General features: G+C 48.9%; 2 protein-coding genes across 3 annotated transcripts in view; both read left to right on the top strand.

Annotated features, from left to right (window-relative positions):
* Positions 1–19,855, top strand: part of LOC127199556 (cathepsin K) — a 51,922-nt gene extending 32,067 nt beyond the window's left edge. The window contains exons 1-8 of one of the 2 annotated variants that reach the window (XM_051157706.1): positions 10,071–10,264; positions 11,811–11,931; positions 12,520–12,642; positions 12,722–12,877; positions 13,832–14,050; positions 17,917–18,082; positions 18,662–18,767; positions 19,656–19,855. In XM_051157706.1, the coding sequence (XP_051013663.1) occupies positions 11,812–11,931; positions 12,520–12,642; positions 12,722–12,877; positions 13,832–14,050; positions 17,917–18,082; positions 18,662–18,767; positions 19,656–19,755 (990 nt within the window). In that variant the 5' untranslated portion in view covers positions 10,071–10,264; position 11,811 and the 3' untranslated portion in view covers positions 19,756–19,855. Of the gene's footprint in view, positions 1–10,070; positions 10,265–11,810; positions 11,932–12,519; positions 12,643–12,721; positions 12,878–13,831; positions 14,051–17,916; positions 18,083–18,661; positions 18,768–19,655 lie in introns of those variants that run through there. The other variant, XM_051157707.1, reaches the window with a different exon arrangement.
* LOC127199096 (aryl hydrocarbon receptor nuclear translocator-like) lies at positions 26–6,145 on the top strand. Its single transcript, XM_051156948.1, has 8 exons — positions 26–77; positions 527–633; positions 1,155–1,278; positions 1,468–1,570; positions 1,911–2,058; positions 4,216–4,378; positions 4,886–5,052; positions 5,932–6,145. The coding sequence occupies exons 1-8, from the start codon at positions 26–28 to the stop codon at positions 6,019–6,021; spliced, it is 954 nt and encodes a 317-aa protein (XP_051012905.1). The 3' UTR covers positions 6,022–6,145.
* Positions 19,856–20,515: the final 660 nt, after the last annotated feature.

The following is a 20,515-nucleotide window of genomic DNA, read 5'->3' on the forward strand; positions in this document are numbered from 1 at the left end:
AGACATCAAGCAAACAGAGAACAGGATGAGCCCCTGTTTCTTCGGACATAGTTTCAGTTTGTACTGTGCTGTCCAGGGTATGGGTTTTTGTTTGTTTGTTTGCTGGTAAGTTACTTATGGCTGGACTTCATAAAGATCTGTTAGTGATTACCCCACGTTACAGGGCAGTGTATAGAGTTTATTGTATTGAGTCATTCCTTGTTTCCCCCTTCTGGTTTCTTGTCTACTTTATTTTCCTAGGAACTCTAGCCAGGAACCACGGCCTGCACTGTCCTAACACAATCCAGAGGTCACAGCTGGGTCCATCTGCAATTTTATCCTTAGAGATGGGCACAGGGCAGCTGGTGTCCAGGTAAGAAACAGTGAAACAATTACCTTTGAGTGATCACCAGTTGGGACGTGCTGATGTGCAATCAGTTTTTTGTTGTTGCTGCATATGGTTTATTTTTTAAAGGCCTTTTCTCCAACTCCTTTGTTAAAATCTCCTTGTCCCCGGTTGCTCTGCACACTGGTGTTTCTCCTATAGGCAGCAGCAGCAAGCAGCAGCAGCAGCAGCAGCAGCAGCAGCAGCAGCAAACAGAACTGGATATGGGGCCAGGACGAGATGGGCTGGCCAGCTACAGTCATTCCCAGGTGAGAAGACAGCGAGCCTCTCTTTGAGTGGATCTCGGTGCTGGCAAGGTGGCGTCAGTGGTTAAGAGAGCGCTGTTGTTGCGGAAGGCCCAAGCTGAGTCTCCAGCACCCACACTGGTGCCTCACAACTACCTGTAACTCGGCTCCAGGTCTGATACCTCTGACTTCTGCACATACATAACACATAATTAAAAGGATAGAAATAAATCTTGAAAAAAGTCTCCAGTGCCAGTGAGAATATGCGTATTTTTATATAAATGTGGACATTATTGAATTGCCAGATTAACCATTTATTGATTAGTTTTTGGGTTTTTTGTTTTGTTTTGTTTTTGTTTTTGTTTTTTTGTTTTTTCGAGACAGGGTTTCTCTGTGTAGCCTTGGCCATCCTGGACTCACTTTGTAGACCAGGCTGGCCTCGAACACACAGCGATCCGCCTGCCTCTGCCTCCCGAGTGCTGGGATTAAAGGGGTGCGCCACCATGTGTGGCTCTATTGATCGTTTTTATTATTTTATTCCATAGGTTTCTGTTCAGTCTGTGGCAACTGCAGGACCAGAACACAGCAAGCCCCTTGAGAAGTCAGAGGGACTCTTTGCCCAGGACAGAGATCCAAGGTTTTCCGAAATCTATCCCAGCATCAGCACAGGTACAGGATTCCCCCGCAGACTCCTTTTACAGACGGATTTTGGTTATCACTGATGCGACTGCCACTGCCCAGTCAGTTGTCTGCCGACATGCTTCCTCCTGAGTGACAGCACTTGATGAGTAGCAGGGCTTATTACACTGTACGCTGCAGCCCCTTGATGGCCCTCCCCCAACTGCTTTTGGTCTACAGATGAGAGTAAAGGCATCTCCTCCAGCACTGTCCCTGCCACCCACCAGCTGTTCTCCCAGGGCAGCTCATTCCCTCCCAACCCCCGGCCGGCAGAAAACTTCAGGTGAGCCCATATGTGTGTGCTGCTTGACAGGGCTCTGCAGATGCAGGGGCTGAGTCCACGTGTCCGCCTTCCCTCGCTTCTCAGGTCCTTTCCGACGGACCTGGGGTGAGACCAAGAAGCTGCTTTGCCCTTTGCACCGGCTCTTCTGCCTTGTTCCAAGTCCCAGCTCTGTGTGGCCAGTGTGTGACTGTCAGTCTTTGTTGTGCTTTTCCAATTTATCAGGTTTTCCTTAACTCCAGGGAAATCAGAGGAATCTAGGGATAGAATTTGTCCGCTGATCTGTGGGTTCTGTGATAGAGTCACCATTGAATCCTTTGCCTCTCTGTCTGTTGCCTCCTAGGAATAGTGGTCTGACCCCTCCTGTAACCATTGTCCAGCCATCATCTTCTGCAGGGCAGATGTTGGCCCAGATTTCTCGTCACTCCAACTCTAGCCAGGGAGCAGCCCCGACTTGGACCGCGAGCACCCGTCCAGGCTTCTCCGCCCAGGTAAATCCTCCTGTCTGTCTGACCCTGTGTGTTGTTTTTTGTTTGTTGGGGTCTTTTTTTCCCTATTGTCATTTTAGATACTTCCTCTCCAATAATTGTCATCTTTGTTGAGAGTAGCCAGATAATTGAAATACCAGAGATACTTGCAGAACTCATTAGAGCCTGTGGTTTTCACTCTTCACCTTACGTCTGAACTGCTGCCAATTCAGAGCCCTGTAAACAGCGCTGACTTAGGCTTGTTTGGAGTCAATTCAAAGAGTTTGTCACTGATTAGGACCGTGTGATACAGGACCAAAGTAGAAAATTAGTAATTCTATTCATTTACTTGTGAAAATATAGTCTCAGCTGGGTGGTGGCAGTGCACGCCTTTAATCCTAACCTCGGGAGGCAGAGGGAGGCGGATCTCTGTGAGTTCGAGGCCAGCCTGGTCTACAAAGCAAGTCCAGGACAGCCAGGGCTACACAGAGAAACCCTGTCTTGAAAAACCAAAAAAAAAAAAAAAAGAAAGAAAATAGTCTCATGTATATAAAATATGTTAGGCTTATTTATAATATTTTTTAAAATGTCTAAAAAAGAAAACTGGAACCCAGCTCCAGAGTTTGTTGCATGCATGTCTTATCTGTGCAGAAGTGCACAGGAAAGTTACATGTTACTTCACTGCCCAGGATGAGCACTGATGGTGAAGCCCACCACAGAAGAGGCTGAGGCAGAAGGATGGGCCTGGGCCACATAGTGAGAAAAAAACAGAACAACAGCAGCACAATCAGTAGAAAACAAAAGCAGGAAAATGCTGTCCAAAGTGTCAACCAGGAGTCTCTCCTGGTAAGCTTAGTAATAGGTTTCATTTCTAGTTTCTTTTTCCAATTTTTTTTTTCTTTTCTTTTTGAAGCAAGTTTAGAGTTTTTATTAAAAGACACTTTAAATACAGATTTAAAGAGAAGCACTGAGAAAGACGTAACTGAGCGTGGATGTGAACTTCCCTCCGAGAGTTGTCACCAAACTCTTCCGTAAGAAGAAAACTGGTAGTGCTGCTAGGAAGAGAGCCTGGAAATGGATGCAGTGCGCGCTGCCCAGACCCAGGCAGTGGGGTCTGGTCACTGCTGCGACTGGAGTTGGCTCTGTGGGCGATGTGCTTGTCACGCAAGCCTGATGACCTGAGTTAGTCCCCAAGACCCACTTGGAGGGAAAAGAGAACCAGCCCTGCATGCTCCCTTCTAACATCAGTGCCCATGCCTGCATGTGTGCACACGTGTGCACACACTCAGACATACGAAGTAAATGTTAGAGAAGCACAGTCACGTGTGATAGCGCACACACCTGTATCCCCAGAGCTACAGTCAGTCCAGCCAGATGGGTGAGACCCAGGGGCACTGAGAACCCAGCCTCAAAATGTAAGGTGGAAGCCTGTGATCCCAGCACTCGGGAGGCAGAGGCAGGCAGAGCTCTGTGAGTTCAAAGCCAGCCTGGTCTACAGAGTAAGTTCCAGGACAGCCAGGGCTACACAGAGAAACCCTGCCTCAAAAAAATCGATAGAGGGATGGATGGATGAACGAACAAACAAACAAAGTAGAGAGTAATAAAAGAAGACACCCAACGTCGTTGTTATCTGTGTGTACTTGTGTGTGCATGCAACCACTTACCCGCACACATATGCACATGAACACACATCTAAGGTGGAGAATGTGGAAGACATGTTTATGCATGTGAGTCCGCATATGTATGTTGAACATGCACACAGATGTAATTTATAACATGATTTCTGTTAATTCTCATAGTTTTATGAGCTCGTTATATATAGGAGTTGGTTTGCTGTAATGTTTTCCTGTATGTGTAGGATGTATCCTGATCATAACCCCTTTTTCTGCTCTAGACTTCCTGGTATGTCTTCCTCTCCCCAGCTAATGCCTCTTCTGCCTCAGTGTCTTTCCCCTGCTTCGTGGCCCAGTGAGCTTAGTCACATAGTCACCACAATTTGTCATTCTTTTTGTTTTGCACTTTACTTGCCTGGAATCATGCGTTTAGGAGGAATTGGGAGCTAGTCAGAAGTCTGCAGTTGGAGGCAGGCCCTGGGCTGTGCTCAGAGCAGTGCTATGGTTGGTGAGTGCTGACTCCAGGAGGGAAGTGCACAGTTAATACTCTGTTCTCTGTTTTCTTTAGCAAGTGTCCACCCAGGCTGCAGCCAAAACGCGTTCGTCCCAATTTGGTGTGAGCAGCTTTCAGACTTCGTCCTCCTTCAGTGCCATGTCTGTGCCGGGTGCTCCCACCGCGTCACCAGGCACTGCTACCTACCCCGGTCTCACCAGCCGTGGGGCCAGCTTCCGTAAGTTCAGACACAGACGGGAGATAGTAGGAAAATCAAGCCACTATAGAAAGAGGGGTTGGTAGTCAGGGCGGCTTCTCCGTGTCCTGTTTGTTCTGAACTGATGATAAGGAACTGCACGGTCCTGGTCTGTTGAAATTGAAAACCTTGCACAGGGGCTGTTGCACAGCCAGTGGCAGGAAAGCGCTGACTCCACACACCGTGAGCCCAGCTCACAATGCTCATACGCACCACACACAAACAGTAATGATCCTTAAAAATCTGTAGAAAAACTTGTAGAAAAACTTTTAACACCTGTAATAAAAACATGTATACTTATGGGTTGCGTATTTAAAGGAACTGAATTCCTCAGAAGTGCTGTTGAGGGAATGAAGCTTAATTTAAGACTGAGTTTTAAAGTAGAAGAGGCATCACAGTGAAGTTGTCGACTCATACGCAGCTGTGTGCTGGTTTCTCTCCTCCATTGGCGCTACTAGATGAAACTGTTTACCCTTACTTTATTTCCAGCTCCTGAGGCTGGACAGACTGCAGGACAGTTCCAGGCCCGGACCTCAGAGGGTGTGGGTGTCTGGCCGCAGTGGCAGGGCCAGCAGCCTCATCATCGGTCCAGTTCCAGCGAGCAGCACGTCCAGCAAACCTCAGCACAGCCGCCCAGCCAGCCTGAGGTCTTCCAGGTGAGTGGCAACACTTTAGAAATGGAGGGAGGGATGGACAGACAAATGCTCGGTATTGGTTGGGGTTGTCTGAGATGAGACAGAAGGAAAGACAGAAAGGCTCTGTAGGGATGAGTGTCAGTAATTGACATGGTTATAAACACACCTTTTAGCCAGACCAGGCAAAGCTACCTCTGTGAAGCAAACATAAAGATGCTCTAACTCACATACCTAGACCTGCCTCAGAGTAGCCGTGGCTGTAACTAGGACAATCAGACACGAAGGAGAACATGCTGACTACAGCTGTAAGGCTGCCGGACTGAATGGGGGCCAAAAGAAGGCAAAGTAGGGTTTGGCTGGAAACATGTGATGTACACGTTTCAGATAAGCCTCTGGGGGTTAAGTGGGATGTGGGCTGCATATTTTCTTCCATTGAAAATATCAAAGACCGGGCTGGAGAGATGGCTCAGAGGTTAAGAGCACTGTCTGCTCTTCCAGAGGTCCTGAGTTCAATTCCCAGCAACCACATGGTGGCTCACAACCATCTATAATGAGGTCTGGTGCCCTCTTCTGGCCTGCAGGTGTATGTGCAGGCAGAGCTCTGTATGCTTAATAATAAATAAATCTTTTTAAAAGTAGTTCATCTTTTAAAAAAAGAAAGAAAATATCAAGGAAGCTCTAGAAAACAGGAAAATAAAGGAGCTAGAGGAGGAAGATGGAGAAGAAGTAGGAGAAAGGCCAGTTGTTGGGGGATGAAGGCTGAGAGCTTAGCACAGCATAGGCTTCCGCAGCTCAAGAAACAATGGTGTGGGGGGGAGGAGAGCAGGCGGGGGGGGGGTGTGCTGGGGGGAACTCAATAAAATGATGGTATGTGACCCAGATCTAACCTTGTCTCATTAGGAAATGCTGTCCATGTTGGGCGACCAGAGCACCAGCTACAACAACGAAGAATTTCCTGACCTAACCATGTTCCCCCCCTTTTCAGAATAGAACTGTTGGGGTGAGGATAAGGGCGGGGGGAAATCACTGTTTGTTTTTAAAAGCAAATCTTCTGTAAACAGAATAAAGGTTCCTCTCCCTTCCCTTCCCTCACCCCTGATATATATGTACCCCTTCACCCCATGTCTCTCTGAAGTGACATTTTAGAAGAAATTAAATTAATTTCCCAGGCTGTTATAGGGTCCCCTGGAAATCTGAGGATAGGTGAGGTTAGAATTCCTGTCCCTATCTTCTGACCAGAAGTTGCACAGAAATGATTTGTGCTGGAGTCAAGGGCAGAATAGAAGAACCAGACAGCCGCTAACTGCCTTGCATAGACATTCTGACCAGAGGGAGGAGAGCTGTCCTCACACTGAGGGTCGTGAGGTGGGGTGGGTGTGTGTGGAGCATTAGGAAGTGAGCCGTTCCCCTGGGAAGAAGACATGATGGAGCATGAATGCTTGTGAGTGTGTGCGTGTGTGTGAGTGTGTGCGCGTGTGTGCGTGTGTGCGTGCGCGCATGTACATGCGTGCATGTGGTTGAGCTCCTATGTTTTGTTCTTTCTCCCTATTAGGGAGTATATGCAAAATTTGTCCCAGATTTTTTTGTCTTTCTGCTTGCTCTTCAGAGAGTCCTAAGAAGTTAATTTTTCCAGGTGTTTTCTATTTAGGATTGCAGCCAAAGAGTATTTAAATTAAATCTTTGCTGCACTTAAACCCATACCCAGCTAATGGAGCTGTAGGCCAACGTGCAGCCTTGTCATGGTAGGGCTGGCCTGTGACAGGCACACTCAGTGAGGGAGCTGGGTCCCTTGTGCTCTTGGTGCTCTCACCGTACCTGGAAGGTCTGCACACGTTACCAAATAGGCTGGCTAGGGAGACACTGTCAGAGAGCCCAGGCTTGCCCATAATGACAATGCTGCATTCTTCTGTGAGTCACACGTGTGTTCTGGAGAGGTATTCTGCATGGAAACTCAACTTCTTGGATTAGCTGTCCAAGTGAGTCCTCACGGACACGAGTTATAAGCAAATACAACCCTCGCACGGCAGCCCCTCCCGCCTACCCTCACCGCAGCGTCTGCCTGCTCTGCTCCCTCTCCAGTCTGGGAATTGAGCTTTGCTTTGGAGCATAAATACAAGTCTACGTGAGGTAGACTCACATCCCAGCAGGGCCATTTGATAACCACAGCCATAGACGTGCAGGCACGGGCCACTGCTTTCCCCTGCCCTCCCTCAGGTGACTCTCACAGCAGCAGCCTGTTTAAAGCTGGATTACTATGGGAGAGATCTATTAACCGTGTTCACAGGGCATGAGGAATGCAGAGGGCGAGGCTGGGGAGTGAGGTGCTCCGTGTCCCTCCATTTGTCTCCAGTCTGGTGCCAGGCCATAGGGGAAGGAGGCTATTTTTTTATTCTATATGCACAAATACAGTATACATATATATTTATATCACAATTTACAAAACCAAAAAGTTGGGTTTCCAATGAAATATTTGTTTTTTAATAATCACCTTGTTTTTAAATGTGATCTGAACTTAAATGTACAGTTACCACAGGGCTTTTGAGGGGGGTGGGGGGAGAAGCCACTCTGAGGGGTTTGTTCTGCTTTTTCCTTCAGGGTTTTATTTTTGATTGTTTTTTCCTGTTGGCCATCTGTGCTAAGCCTTACAGTGGCAAAAATAATGATATGTAGCAAAGATTTTAAAACAAAGTATTTTTTCTTTTATAAAGTTGATTGTGTTGTGTGATCTTGATTGCGGCTTCCGTATGTATCCCTCTACAGCTCATACATAGCAGACATGAACAACTGGAGAGTTCATGAGTGAGCTCCAAACACACAGCATAAAGCATACTGAGGCAGCTGGAGAGATGGCCCGGACGTTAAGAGCATTGTCTGCTCTTCCAGAGGTCCTGAGTTCAATTCCCAGGAACCTACACCGTGGCTCACAACCATCTGTGGTGTGTTACGATGCCCTCTTCTGGCATGCAGATAGAGATACAATAAATAAATATCTTTTTTAAAAAGCATAGTTGAGTTTTAGTTTCAGGAATTAGAGATAACAGGGCCCTGATCACTCAGCATCCTGTTCCTCTTACCCTCCTGACCCTGACACATCCTGAGTAGTCAGTGGAGATGCTAGTCACACTCTCTGGGAGTGGGGGTTGTCTAGTGGGAGTTGCTGGGCAGTGCTCTTGGAATTTGAAGCCACTAGGGAACATCGGGGTGTCTTTCCCCAGTATGTCCTTCTGGGTGAATGGGGTTACGGAGGCTGTGAATTGTTCAGATGTGCACCTGGCTCCCTCCACACATGTGACGCATTGAGACAAGCCAGGGCTTCAGAGTCTGTTCAAGGAATGCAGGTAGAAACTGAATCCAGACTGGTGGAAATATCCGTTCTCGTCTGCGGTCCCTCGTCTTCTAATTCTTCACATGTGGTTAGCTGAGCTAGGTTTTTTTTTTTTTTTTTTTTTTTTTTTTTTTTTTTTTTTTTTTGGTGTTTTGTTTTGTTTTGTTTTTGTTGGTTTTTTGTTTTTTGAGATAAGGTTTCTCTATGTAGCCCTGGCTGTCCTCGACTCACTTTGTAGACCAGGCTGGCCTCGAACTCTACAGAGATCTGCCTGCCTCTGCCTCCCGACTGCTGGGATTACAGGCATGTGCTACCACACCCAGCTGAGTAGACTCTTATGACCTGTCACATGCTGGGTTTTGGGGAAGCATTTGGAGGCCCTTGTGACTGGACCTAGTTGGGGACTTGAATGACTGACACCCACTGCTCAGCGCTCTTCGGACATGCACTCCCTGGGAGGTTAGCAGTAGAGTCACGTATGCATTCGGCAGCCCGTTGAGTAAATGCTGATACATGGTGCACCTTTGCTTTTCTTCCCTTAATGCTGCGTTGGGCATTGGGCCTCGTGTTACGCAAGCACACGCCCGCTAAGTTATGTTTCTCAGTCCTCTTAAGTTTTGATTTTATTTTTTTAAGATTTATTTATTTATTTATTTATTGCTATGTATACAGTGCTCTGCATGTACACTGCAGGCCATCTCTCCAGCCCTTAAGTTTTGGTTTTTAGACAAGCTCTCAATATGTTGCCTAAGCCAAGCTTGAATTTGAGTCTGCTGTTACATAGAGAGCATCTCACTATGCAGCCCTGGCGGCCTCAGACTCACCCTAGGCTCATCTGGCCTTGACTTCACTGAGAACCACCGGGCCTGCCAGGTGGGCCCACAGCCCTCCGTGGTTTACTGGCCCCATCCCCACGGTAAAGGTGGGCCCACAGCCTGTCATGATTTTGCTTTTAGCTTCCTGAGTAGCTGGGATCACAGGCCTGCACCACCACACACACTGGACTTTCTGGTCACTCTAAAGCCATTTCACCTGGACTTCATGGGCAGCTCCTCCTGCTGCACAGACAAAATGGCTTAGCAGAAAAGCTGCTTCCTGCCCAGAAGCAGTTTACACTAGCCAATGGTCACAACATTCTTCTAAATGTTTAAATTAGAGCCTTATAATTACTCTTTTCTAGCCTTTGATTCCCTCACCCCACCCTTGTGCCCTCTCTCTCTCTCTCTCTCTCCCTCCCTCTCTCTCTCTCTCTCCCTCCCTCCCTCCCTCTCTCTCTCTCTCTCTCTCTCTCTCTGTTTTGGTTGGTTGGTTGGTTGGTTGGTTGGTTTTGGTTTTTTGAGACAGGGTTTCTCTGTGTACTGTTGGCTGTCCTGGACTCATTTTGTAGCCGAGGCTAGCCTTGAACTCACAGCGATCCACCTGCCTCTGCATCCCTCAGTGCTAGGATTGCCACCACGCCTGGTTTCTCTATCATCTCAAAATAGGATCTGACATAAAGTCTGGTTCGGGGTAAGGGAGGCGTGTCCTGACTGGAAGGATAGAAAAAGGTGGAACTCCCCAATACAACATTTTGAGGAAGGGCGGACTGGGGCTGCGTCCTTTCATTTCCCCACAAAAAGCCTCAATTTGAATAATGTGCTGTCAATGAAACTGAGCACTTAGCAGTTCTCCTCCGCCCTGCAGATGATCTGTACACGCAGACACTTTGTACAAATGTGTGTCTGTCCTTCCTAACCCTAACCCGTCTCATTCTATCCCTACCTCCCGCTCTTACCCAAATTTTCCAGCCACTGCTGGAGTTGACTTCCGCAATCCTGACAGAATAAATCCAGCACCCTTAGTCTTCCGCTCACGGTAGCCACACTTCCCGTCTGAGAGGAGCGGAGACGACAAGATTCTCAACAGCAGGTAATGTTTTTGTTTTTTAACTTCTAGATCTTTTGGTCTCATTCCAACCGGTTAACCTTATTTTAAGAAGAGAAAGGACATAGTGAGCTGGGGCTCTAATAACTTTTAAGTTTCCCGAATAAAAACATAATCTTTAGTGCATTTTTCTGGCTAAATAAAATGCCTGGAAATCTATGGGATTCTGTGTATGGTTATATGTGTGAGTGAAAATGTGGTTGTCAGGAAAAAGCAAAGGACGAGAGTTCTGTAGGGGTGTCTCAAAAGTGGATTTGCCTTACGTAAGGGTTAACCGGCCCCCGTGGAAGAGTTACGAGCCACCTCTAAGCCTGGAACACTCCAGGCATTAAATGGCCCTGCTGGACGGTCTGTTGCTTTGCAAGAGTGCATTAAAGTGTAGCCAGCGTTGCACAAGTCATATGATATGCTGGAAACAGGAAATGGTTTTTAAACTTATGAACTTGCAATTAAGCAAGAAATTAATGGAGCCAGAGCAAACTCCTGAAAAGCTGTGAGCTGCGAACTTAAGTCTTTGTGGACTATTGTCTTCGCACCCTGAGTTTCCATCTGTGCGTCTTCGACCTGTGAAGCGGCCACGTCTCTGTTTTGGGGGCGGCGGTGGGGGGCGGGGGTGGGGGAGCGCTACTTACTCATGGCATCTGGTTAAGATTAGAGCCGCTTCCTGCGTAAAGGAGAAGGCAAATGAAGACAACAGTGAACCGGGGACAGACTAAACACTGGCAAGTTAGTCCCGTCCTGTCCTGGCAAGCTCTGGGTGTAGGCAGGACGGGCACCGTGAGCAGAGTGTGAGAGAGAGGCCTGCATACTGTAGCTAGCACCCTGGCTCTCTAACCACCACGTTCCCACTGTGCTTTTTCCATTCATGTGCACCCTTACTGGGGATGCTGGAGAGGTGCAACCCACTTGTAGCCACCACTGGTTGTCTCGAGTGTGTGCGGTGTGGAGGGGACACCCTGAGCAGCAGCCTCTGAAATCAGATGGTCCAGCAGCTCCCAGCTTCTGTCCACTATTGCGCTATCATGGAGATCGATCATGCGGTTCCTTGTCAGTTTTCTGTGTGCAGCCAAATTTGCCTGTTTCATTATAGTTCAAAAGAAGGGATGCAAGCCGGGCGAGGTGGCGCACGCCTTTAATCCCAGCACTCAGGAGGCAGAGGCAGGTGGATCGCTGTGAGTTCAAGGCCAGCCTGGTCTACAAAGTGAGTCCAGGATGGCCAAGGCTACACAGAGAAACCCTGTCTCGAAAAACCAAAAAAAAAAAAAAAAAAGGGGATGCTTGCACTGGGCATAGGTGGCTCTCACTTTCATCGCAGCACAGGCTGGAGAGCGGGATGGTGGTGGTGGAGTTCTTTTGGGTTTACAAATACCTTAGAGTTAATGCATGTGTTTGCAGTTGTCTGGTAGAACTTATTTGTACAACTCCTAAAAAGTTAAAAGCCACTTTCTTGGCAATGTGTCTGCTGTCATTTTCACATCCTAAGCCAGCCTGCAAACCAATGGAAATCTCCCGTAATGATTCCTTTTGCCAGGATGTGGGTGTTGAAGTTTCTGCTGCTACCCACGGTGAGCTTCGCTCTGCACCCTGAGGGGATGCTGGACACCCAGTGGGAGCTGTGGAAGAAGACTCACAGGAAGCAGTATAACAGCAAGGTGCCCAGGGGAGCATGTTAGCAGGGATGGGGCCTGAGGCCGCTGTGTGGGCATCTGGGTTCCCCGTGATGACCCCCAGGAAGCAGTGCCTGGTCTCTCACTCCCCAGCTGGCTTTTCCTTGCTTCAGTCCACCTGTCTGCTTTACAGATGCTTGAACTGGTGGGGAGCTCGGGAACAGATCGCTACTCTGGCGTGTACAAGGCTCTGCGTCCAGTGCCCTGTGCCAGAGACGGGGCTGCGGTGTATATGTGGGGAAAGCTCTTCTGGAGAATATTCTCATAGTGATGCCATTATTCTGTGGTCTCTCTAGAACTTCACATAGGTTTGTATGTGTACTCTGAAGATTCTAAAGTTCCCCAGCAGGATTGTAAGCTCCTAACAGGGTCTCTCTGTGTAGCCTTGGCTGTCCTGCACTTACCCTGTAGACCAGGCTGGCCTCGAACTCAGTGATCCGCCTGCCTCTGCCTCCCAAGTGCTGGGATTAACGGCGTGTGCCACCACCGCCCAGCTCTTAGGTTGCATCTGTTCTCCCAAACCTACCTGTATATCCACACACAGCCTACAGATTTGCTAACTGTCCCATTTAGGTGCATGAAATCTCTCGGCGTTTAATATGGGAGAAAAACCTGAAGCAAATTTCCATTCACAATCTTGAGGCCTCTCTTGGTGTCCACACGTATGAACTGGCTATGAATCACTTGGGGGACATGGTGAGTTGCCTCTCAGATCCAGGCTGCCCACTGGCTTCACCCTGGTGCCCGCTAACGCTTGGCCTCCTTTTTGTCCCAGACCAGTGAAGAAGTGGTTCAGAGGATGACTGGACTCACATTACCACCCACGCGTCCCTCCGGCAACGACACTCTCTACACCCCAGAGTGGGAAGGCAGAGTCCCGGACTCCGTGGACTACCGCAAGAAAGGCTATGTGACTCCAGTCAAAAACCAGGTGCGGGTTGTGTGTGTGTGTGTGCGTGTGCGTGCGTGTGCATGTGCGTGTGTGTGTGTGCGTGCGTGTGCGTGTGTGCGTGTGTGTGTGTGTGCGCGCCTATACGCGTGTGTACATGTAGGCAATCTGGCCTGAACTGTGACGGATCTCATACTGCAAGAATATGGCCCATTCTCTTATTTAATTTATCACCTGTTTGTATATTTAGAGTTTTTTTTTTTTCTGCTTTAAAAATTTCATGCACCTCACAAGTATACTTTTGAGCTCATATAGAAATATTTGTGCAAAATCAATTTTGAAACTGTAATTGCCAGGACACAGAGGCTCTTTCCCCACTTGGGACCTGCAGGAGAATCTTGTTTTTCTAGGACCTTGATGGCTGTGCTGTTAGCGAGAGGAATGGTCTGAATTCAGTGACCATCACCCGCTCCTAGAACCAAAGGAATTCAGTGCTGAGCTAAGCCAAGGGTTCAGGGTCCGAAGCACAGCCCTCCCCTCAAGAAACTCTCATTCTTAAAGGATAGAAAACTGGGGAAGAGAAAGCATACAGTCCTGGAGAGCAGGTGCTTCCAATGCCATCTCAGCCCTCACAGGAGTCTAACTGTAGTTCACTCGCTGTCTCTGTTGGGAGACACGTCTCTGTGCAGGAGGCTGGCCTCCAGCTCAGTTTATGGCTGAGATGACCTTGAACTCCCGACCCTCTCACCTCCACCTCTCAAGTGACAGGGTTGCATTATGTCCCACCAAGCCCAACGTCTTCTCATTTTAAAGGTAAGGAAACTGGGGCATGGAGGCCATCAGTCGCTGGTGAAGGTCACAGCTAGCGTGCACAGTCGGGGTTAGAACTCAGGCCTGTCTCCAGAGCCATGAAGGAGGGACGGTGCCTGTGCCGGGACTCACACAGTGCCTGGGTACAAAGTGACGACCCACAGTTCTTCTGTCTCTCTCTCTCAGGGTGAGTGTGGTTCCTGTTGGGCTTTTAGCTCTGCGGGTGCCCTGGAGGGCCAACTCAAGAAGAAAACTGGCAAACTCTTAACCCTGAGTCCCCAGAATCTCGTGGACTGTGTGTCAGAGAACGAGGGCTGTGGAGGAGGTTACATGACCAGGGCCTTCCGGTATGTGCAGGTGAACGGGGGCATTGACTCTGAAGACGCTTATCCATACGTGGGCCAGGTGAGACCGCGCTCTTCCCCCAGCAAGGTTCTGTTTTCTGTTACTGTATCCTGCTTGCTTGCCTGCTGCCTGCCTTTCTTTTTTCTTTCCCTTTAATTTTGAGACAATCTCATGTAGCCCAGGCTGGCCTTGAACTTACTGCGTAGCTGAGGATGACCCTGAACTCCTCTTGCCTTGAGCTTCCAAGAGCCAGGATCATAGGCCTGGGTCCCAGACCCGCCCATCCTGCTTTCTTCATAGAATCGCTTCCCATAGAGGGACGAAATTTCCCAAATCTGGGAAAACTTGGAGCCATCTCTCCTGCCCTGTGGTGTTTGTAATGCAGCTGGGACTGATGGGTAGCGACCTTTGTGACTTGGACCTCAGAAGGAGGATCAGCAAGTTCAGTGATGGAAATGCTGGTGACATGCAAAGTGTGTGCTCAGTGTGTCCCTTAGGCAAGTTGTGTGCTCAGTGTGTCCCTTAGGCCCGCTGTTCCTCCATAGTTAAGGCGATATCGTGACACACTTAAATTCACGCTGCAGTATGTAGCAAAACTAAGATTTTACATGATGCCTTTTGTGTGTATTTGTGTTTATGGTGAGTGCTTGTGTGTGCAGATGAGCATGTGTCACTGTGTAGGAATGAAGGCCAGATGTATGTGCAGCTGAGCTGTGTCACTGTGTGTATGTGTGTGTGTGTGTGTGTATGTGTGTATGTGTGTGTGTGTTTACGTGTGTACCAGAGAAGAGCTTTCTAGGTTCTCTCCTTCCCCCGGGGGCCCTGAGGATCAAACTCTGGTTACCAGGCTTATTGAGCAAGAGTTTCCCCACTAAGCTCCACCTGCCGGGTCTGCTTGTCCACTGCAGCTTTCCTCCCGTGCACATATCCTAGGGGACACCAGTTTGGAGCGCAGTCACCTGGGTATGAAGGCATATGTATCTTTAAGTTCACTATATAATGTCACACTGTCTGCCAAAAATGATACTTCCACAATGCCGTGCATAAGGAATCCCACCGAGTCACGCTCGTGTCTTGTCTTCATTTGTGCATTTCCCTGGGCATTTGTATTTCATCTTCTAAACGGATGGTGAGGGGCCTAGCGTGCATGCCTCCAGCACATGGGAGGCGGAGGCAGGAGGGTTGGGAGTTCAAGATCATCCAAAACTACATGGTGAACCTGAATACAGCTCGCCTGAGCCTTGTGGGGCCCTCCGTCAGAGGGGGGGACAAAACACCAGCACCCAAAACAAAATAGTGAAGAAGGAGAGGCCTTGTCTATACAGTCTGATCTGCTGCCGTTAGTTCTGACATTATGTAACACATTTCCCATGCACTAGTTAAAGGATATATTTGGGGAAAGTATGTACTAAAGAACTAATAATTAATCACTTAACAATTGACAACATGAGTCTTTTTAGATTTTTTTTTATTTTATGTTTATGAGTATTTTGCCTGCATGTATGTGTATATATCATGTGTGTGCCTGGTGCCCTCCAGAGGATAGAAGGACATTGGATCCCCTGGAACAATTACATGTAATTTTTTAAAAGATTTATTTATTTATCTTATGTGTATGAGTGTTCTATCTGCATGTATGCCTGCATGCCAGAAGAGGGCACCAGATCCCAGCATATAGATGCTTGCTGGGAATTGAACTCCGGACCTCCGGAAGAGCAGACAATGCTCTTAACCACTAAGTCATCTCTCCAGCCCCTATATGCACTTTTGAACCAACCACCATGTGGGTGCTGGGAACCAAACCTGGGTCCTCTGCAAAAATAAGTGCTTGTGACTTCAGAGCTGTCCTTCCTGCTCAGCTCACAGGATTTACCTGGCACTACATCAACCAGTGTGTTGAGAAATAGGTTTTGGGTTTTGGGGGGTTTTTTTTGGTCCAAGGTCATTGGTGGGGGAGGGGCTGGGGAGCACCCGTAGATCTATTTCCTTTGCCTCCTGAGTGGTGGGACCAAAGTTCTGTGCCGTGTAAGGCCCTGAAGTTCTGTGCCGTGTAAGGCCCTGAAGTTCTGTGCCGTGTGAGGCCCTGAAGTTCTGTGCCGTGTAAGGCCCTGAAGTTCTGTGCCGTGTAAGGCCCTGACAGCCGTTCGCGAACTTTATCTTACTTGTAGACCATATATTTTGTTTGTGCTTTTTTTTTTCTTTCTTTCTTTCTTGGTTTCTCGAGACAGGGAAGCCTGTGTAGCCCTGGCTGTCCTGGACTCACTTTGTAGACCAGGCTGGCCTCGAACTCAGCGATCTGCCTGCCTCTGCCTCCCGAGTGCTGGGATTAAAGGCGTGCGCCACCACACCCAGCTCTCTTCCCCCGCCCCCCTCCTTCTCCTCCTCCTCCTTGAGGTCAGGCAGCACGGAGGCTTATCTAGAATTTGGGATCGCTTGTATCATGGTAAGACTGCAGGGACGTGCGACTGTGCCGGGTTGATCTGAACAGTTTAACACCAGGATCATGTGGCAGAGAACAGGTTTTGGAAAATTAAGGCAGTAAATCACTGTAACCTCACGCTGGCCCATCAGAAGCTGGCAGTGCTGTGCGTGTTCCAGTCCGTATTCTTTCATGTAAAGCCTTAGGGTGTTGATGTCCAGCATGGAGGAGAGTATGCTACCATCTGGACAAGGCCTCATATTGTTGGTGAGGCTTGCAACACGTGCGTGCTCTTGGAAGGCCACAAGCCACATTAGTTGATATTTATTGTCATGTTGTGTACTCGTCTCTAACTCTGATGAAGGAATAGGATCTTCACCTCACAGCAGCCTCCCGGAGTTGTGCACAGCGGCTCAAGGCCATTTCTTGAACTGGGCTTGGTGCAGGCAAACTCCCCAGCAGAGCAGCTAGCACCTTCCTGACCCCTGAAGCTAACACATACTACACGGGCAGAAGATAATTTGTGTTTAAAAACAAAAACAAAAATGAAAACAAAAAAGCTCTTATTTCAAAAACCTTGCCTTGTCCTGCGTTAGTGAAAACAGCCTCTCGCCTGGGCGAGATAGGGCTTGTGATCCCAGCACGTGCAGGCAGAGGCGGAGGGCCAGGAGTTTGAGCCATCGCTGTATAGTTATGAAGTGAGTTCAGAGCCAGCCTAGGCTGCATGGCATACTGTCTCAGGAAGAAATAAAAGCCGAATAAGATGACAAAGGCAAAGGGCTGGAGAGAGGACTCCGTGGTTTAAGGATATTTGCTTTCTCTTCCAAACAACCCGAAATCTATTCCCAGCACCCACACTAGGTGGCCACACTCACACCTGCCTGGACCCCAGCTGTGCAGTGCTTCCTCTGGCCTTCAAGGGAGTGTGTAACACATGGGCACACACACATAAGTAAATGCACTTTTTTAAAAAGTCTTTTTCTTTTGTAGTTGATTTTTTTTTTTTAAGATTTATTTATTTATTACGTGTACAGTGTTCTGCTTGTATGTGTGCCTGCAGGCCAGCAGAGGGCACCAGATCTCAGTATAGATGGTTGTGAGCCACTATGTGGTTGCTAGGAACTGAACTCAGGACCTCTGGAAGAGCAGACAGTGCTCTTAACGACTGAGCCATCTCTCCAGCCCCTGGAGTTGATTTTTGTGGGTGCTAGAAAGCGGGAAACCACTTGACTTTTTTTTTTTCTTCAAATTCTTATTGTTTTGTTTTTGAAGCAGGATCCTACTGTGTAGACCAGACTGGCCTTAAACTCACAGCAATCCTCCTGCCTCGGCCTCTTGATTGCTGGGATTACAAGTACACATCATCATAGCTGGCTTCTTCTCATAGTTTTCTAAAATGGCAAGACCCAAAGACTAGTTCATTGCCTCTAACATTGAATTTCTTACCAACTCATTGCCAGTTGACTAACTATAATCCTATTCCGCCTTTGATTTTTGCCTCTCGCAGGATGAAAGTTGTATGTACAATGCAACAGCCAAGGCAGCCAAATGCAGAGGGTACAGAGAGATCCCTGTGGGGAACGAGAAAGCCCTCAAGAGAGCGGTGGCTCGGGTAGGACCTGTCTCTGTGGCAATTGATGCAAGTTTAACATCTTTCCAGTTTTACAGCAGAGGTGAGAACCTCTTCCTGCAGAGACCCCTCTCCCGTGATGTGGGTGTGGCCTGAGACGCTGGAATGCTTAGTTTTCACACTCAGACTCTACCTGCTACCTCTGGCAGCTGCTGCAGGGCAGGGCATCACACAGGGCATCACATCACAGGGCGTCACACCACAGGGCATCACACCGGGCATCACACAGGGCATCACACAGGGCGTCACACCACGGGGCATCACACAGGGCATCACACCACAGGGCATCACACCAGGCATCACACAGGGCATCACAAGGCATCACACAGGGCGTCACACAGGGCATCACACCACAGGGCGTCACACAGGGCATCACACCACAGGGCATCACACCACAGGGCGTCACACCACAGGGCATCACACCACAGGGCGTCACACAGGGCATCACACCACAGGGCGTCACACAGGGCATCACACCACAGGGCATCACACAGGGCATCACACCACAGGGCGTCTCACAGGGCATCACACCACAGGGCGTCACACAGGGCATCACACTACAGGGCGTCACACAGGGCATCGCACAGGTTACAGAGAGCCTCATCCGTGCTTTGTTTCGCAGGCGTGTACTATGATGAAAATTGCGACCGTGAAAATGTGAACCATGCGGTGTTGGTGGTGGGCTATGGAATCCAGAAGAGAAACAAACACTGGATAATTAAAAACAGGTAACGGTGAGGACACGTCTGTCACCTCAGCTCCAGCTTCCTAAAAGCTCTGTCAGGCTCATAATTATGAAACGTGATGGGTGGACGGTCATGTTCCAAGCATAGGCTGGACAGCCGCTCCTCGTGCCAGGTGCTTAGCTGCACACAGATGATGGGCAGGTGTTTGTGTCAGCCCCTCGCAGCTCACTCAGATTTAACTGACATCCCAGCAGTCTCATTCACCTGACTCCGAGTCTCTCTTGCCCCAGAGCAAAGCTGAAAACTCCTTAGACTGACAGCAAAGACCACACAACCCAACAGTTTCGTCTGGTTGGTTGGTTTTGATATTTTGGGACAAGGCCTCCTGTCGCTCAGGCTAGACCCTGAATCTTCAATCTCATCTTAGACTGTCTCTCCGAGCTGTGTCCCGCTTCAGTCTGTCCCGCACCCTGGTTTTGAGCCACACTGTCTCTCGGGACTTTCACTTCCTTCCACCCTCCCCCCCCCCCATTCCCACAGGTCCTGAATGCGCACCCTTCAGGTCCAGCCTCAAACACCACTTCCCACATCGTGTTTTCCTGTCCCTCCGGTCCTCTCGGCCCCTCTGCCCCTCTTCCTTCTCCTTCTGATGTCTGAGACAGGGCCTCTTCACGCAGCTTCTGCTGGCCTGAGCTTGCTGGGCAGACCAAGCTAGGATGGGTCCGCCTGCTTCTGCCTCCCAAGCCTGGGGATTAAAGGCCTGCGCCACCACCGCCTCTGTCACACCCAGTTTACACTTTAAACTCTTTAAAAGTAAACCCCCACCGCACTCATTTGTTTCCATGTTACCAGTGCCTAGCACAGTACAGGCAATGTTTTAAGGACTGTGTAAATTAAGGCGCTAAGTGTTTTTCTTGATTGGTTCCACAGCTGGGGAGAAAGCTGGGGAAACAAAGGCTATGCTCTCTTGGCTCGGAACAAGGACAACGCCTGTGGCATAGCCACCCTGGCCAGCTTCCCCAAGATGTGACTGCAGCCGCCGCCCTGTGAGTTCGCCCATTCCTTCTTTCATGGTGCAAGTGGCAGTGACCTGTGGAAGGGCTTGGCACAGCACTCCTGAAGCGGACTCAACTGAGATCGGTCATTTCTCCTCGTCGGTGCTTCCTGTGACTCCTGGGCCACTTTCCTTCTCTAGGCCAGAGCCCTTTCCTTTGTGGACGCAACAGGACATCAGCTGCGAGTTGTAGCCTCTTAGGCTGAGTATCTGGTCACAGACTCCACCTGATGTAGCTGTCCTGGGACCCATACTGTGCTGGCTGGGGACTAAGGTGACCTTCCCAAGTCCTGTCTTCCATACGCTCCAGTGCACGTCTCTGTCTTCCCCCGAGAGTCACAAGCGTTCATAATTCTTTGTCAGACTGACACCATATAAGCAATGTGTGTTTGTTTCCTCCTTTGCATTTGACGGAAAGTGTCTCATTTACAATGTAATAAATAACATTGCATTCACACTCACGTTGGCCTGTACTTGTGAAGGCTGGGCACAGTGCTCTGTGCGTGTGGTCCCAGCACTTGAGAGGCAGAGGCAGGAGGATGACAGTGGTGAGTGACATCCTTACCTAAGCCTTCAGAATCAGGTTTCCTGGGAGGCTGTCCTCTCAAGCTTACTACCTACCTGAGATCAGCCGTGAACCGAGTGAACGCCCGGCCAGAGATTTTTTTTTTTTTTTTTTTTTTTAAATAAAAGCAAACCAGTACCACGTATAGCATTCACTGGTCTCAAACTCAGG

This window comes from Acomys russatus, chromosome 15 (assembly GCF_903995435.1).
Source record: "Acomys russatus chromosome 15, mAcoRus1.1, whole genome shotgun sequence".
Lineage (NCBI taxonomy): Eukaryota > Metazoa > Chordata > Mammalia > Rodentia > Muridae > Acomys > Acomys russatus.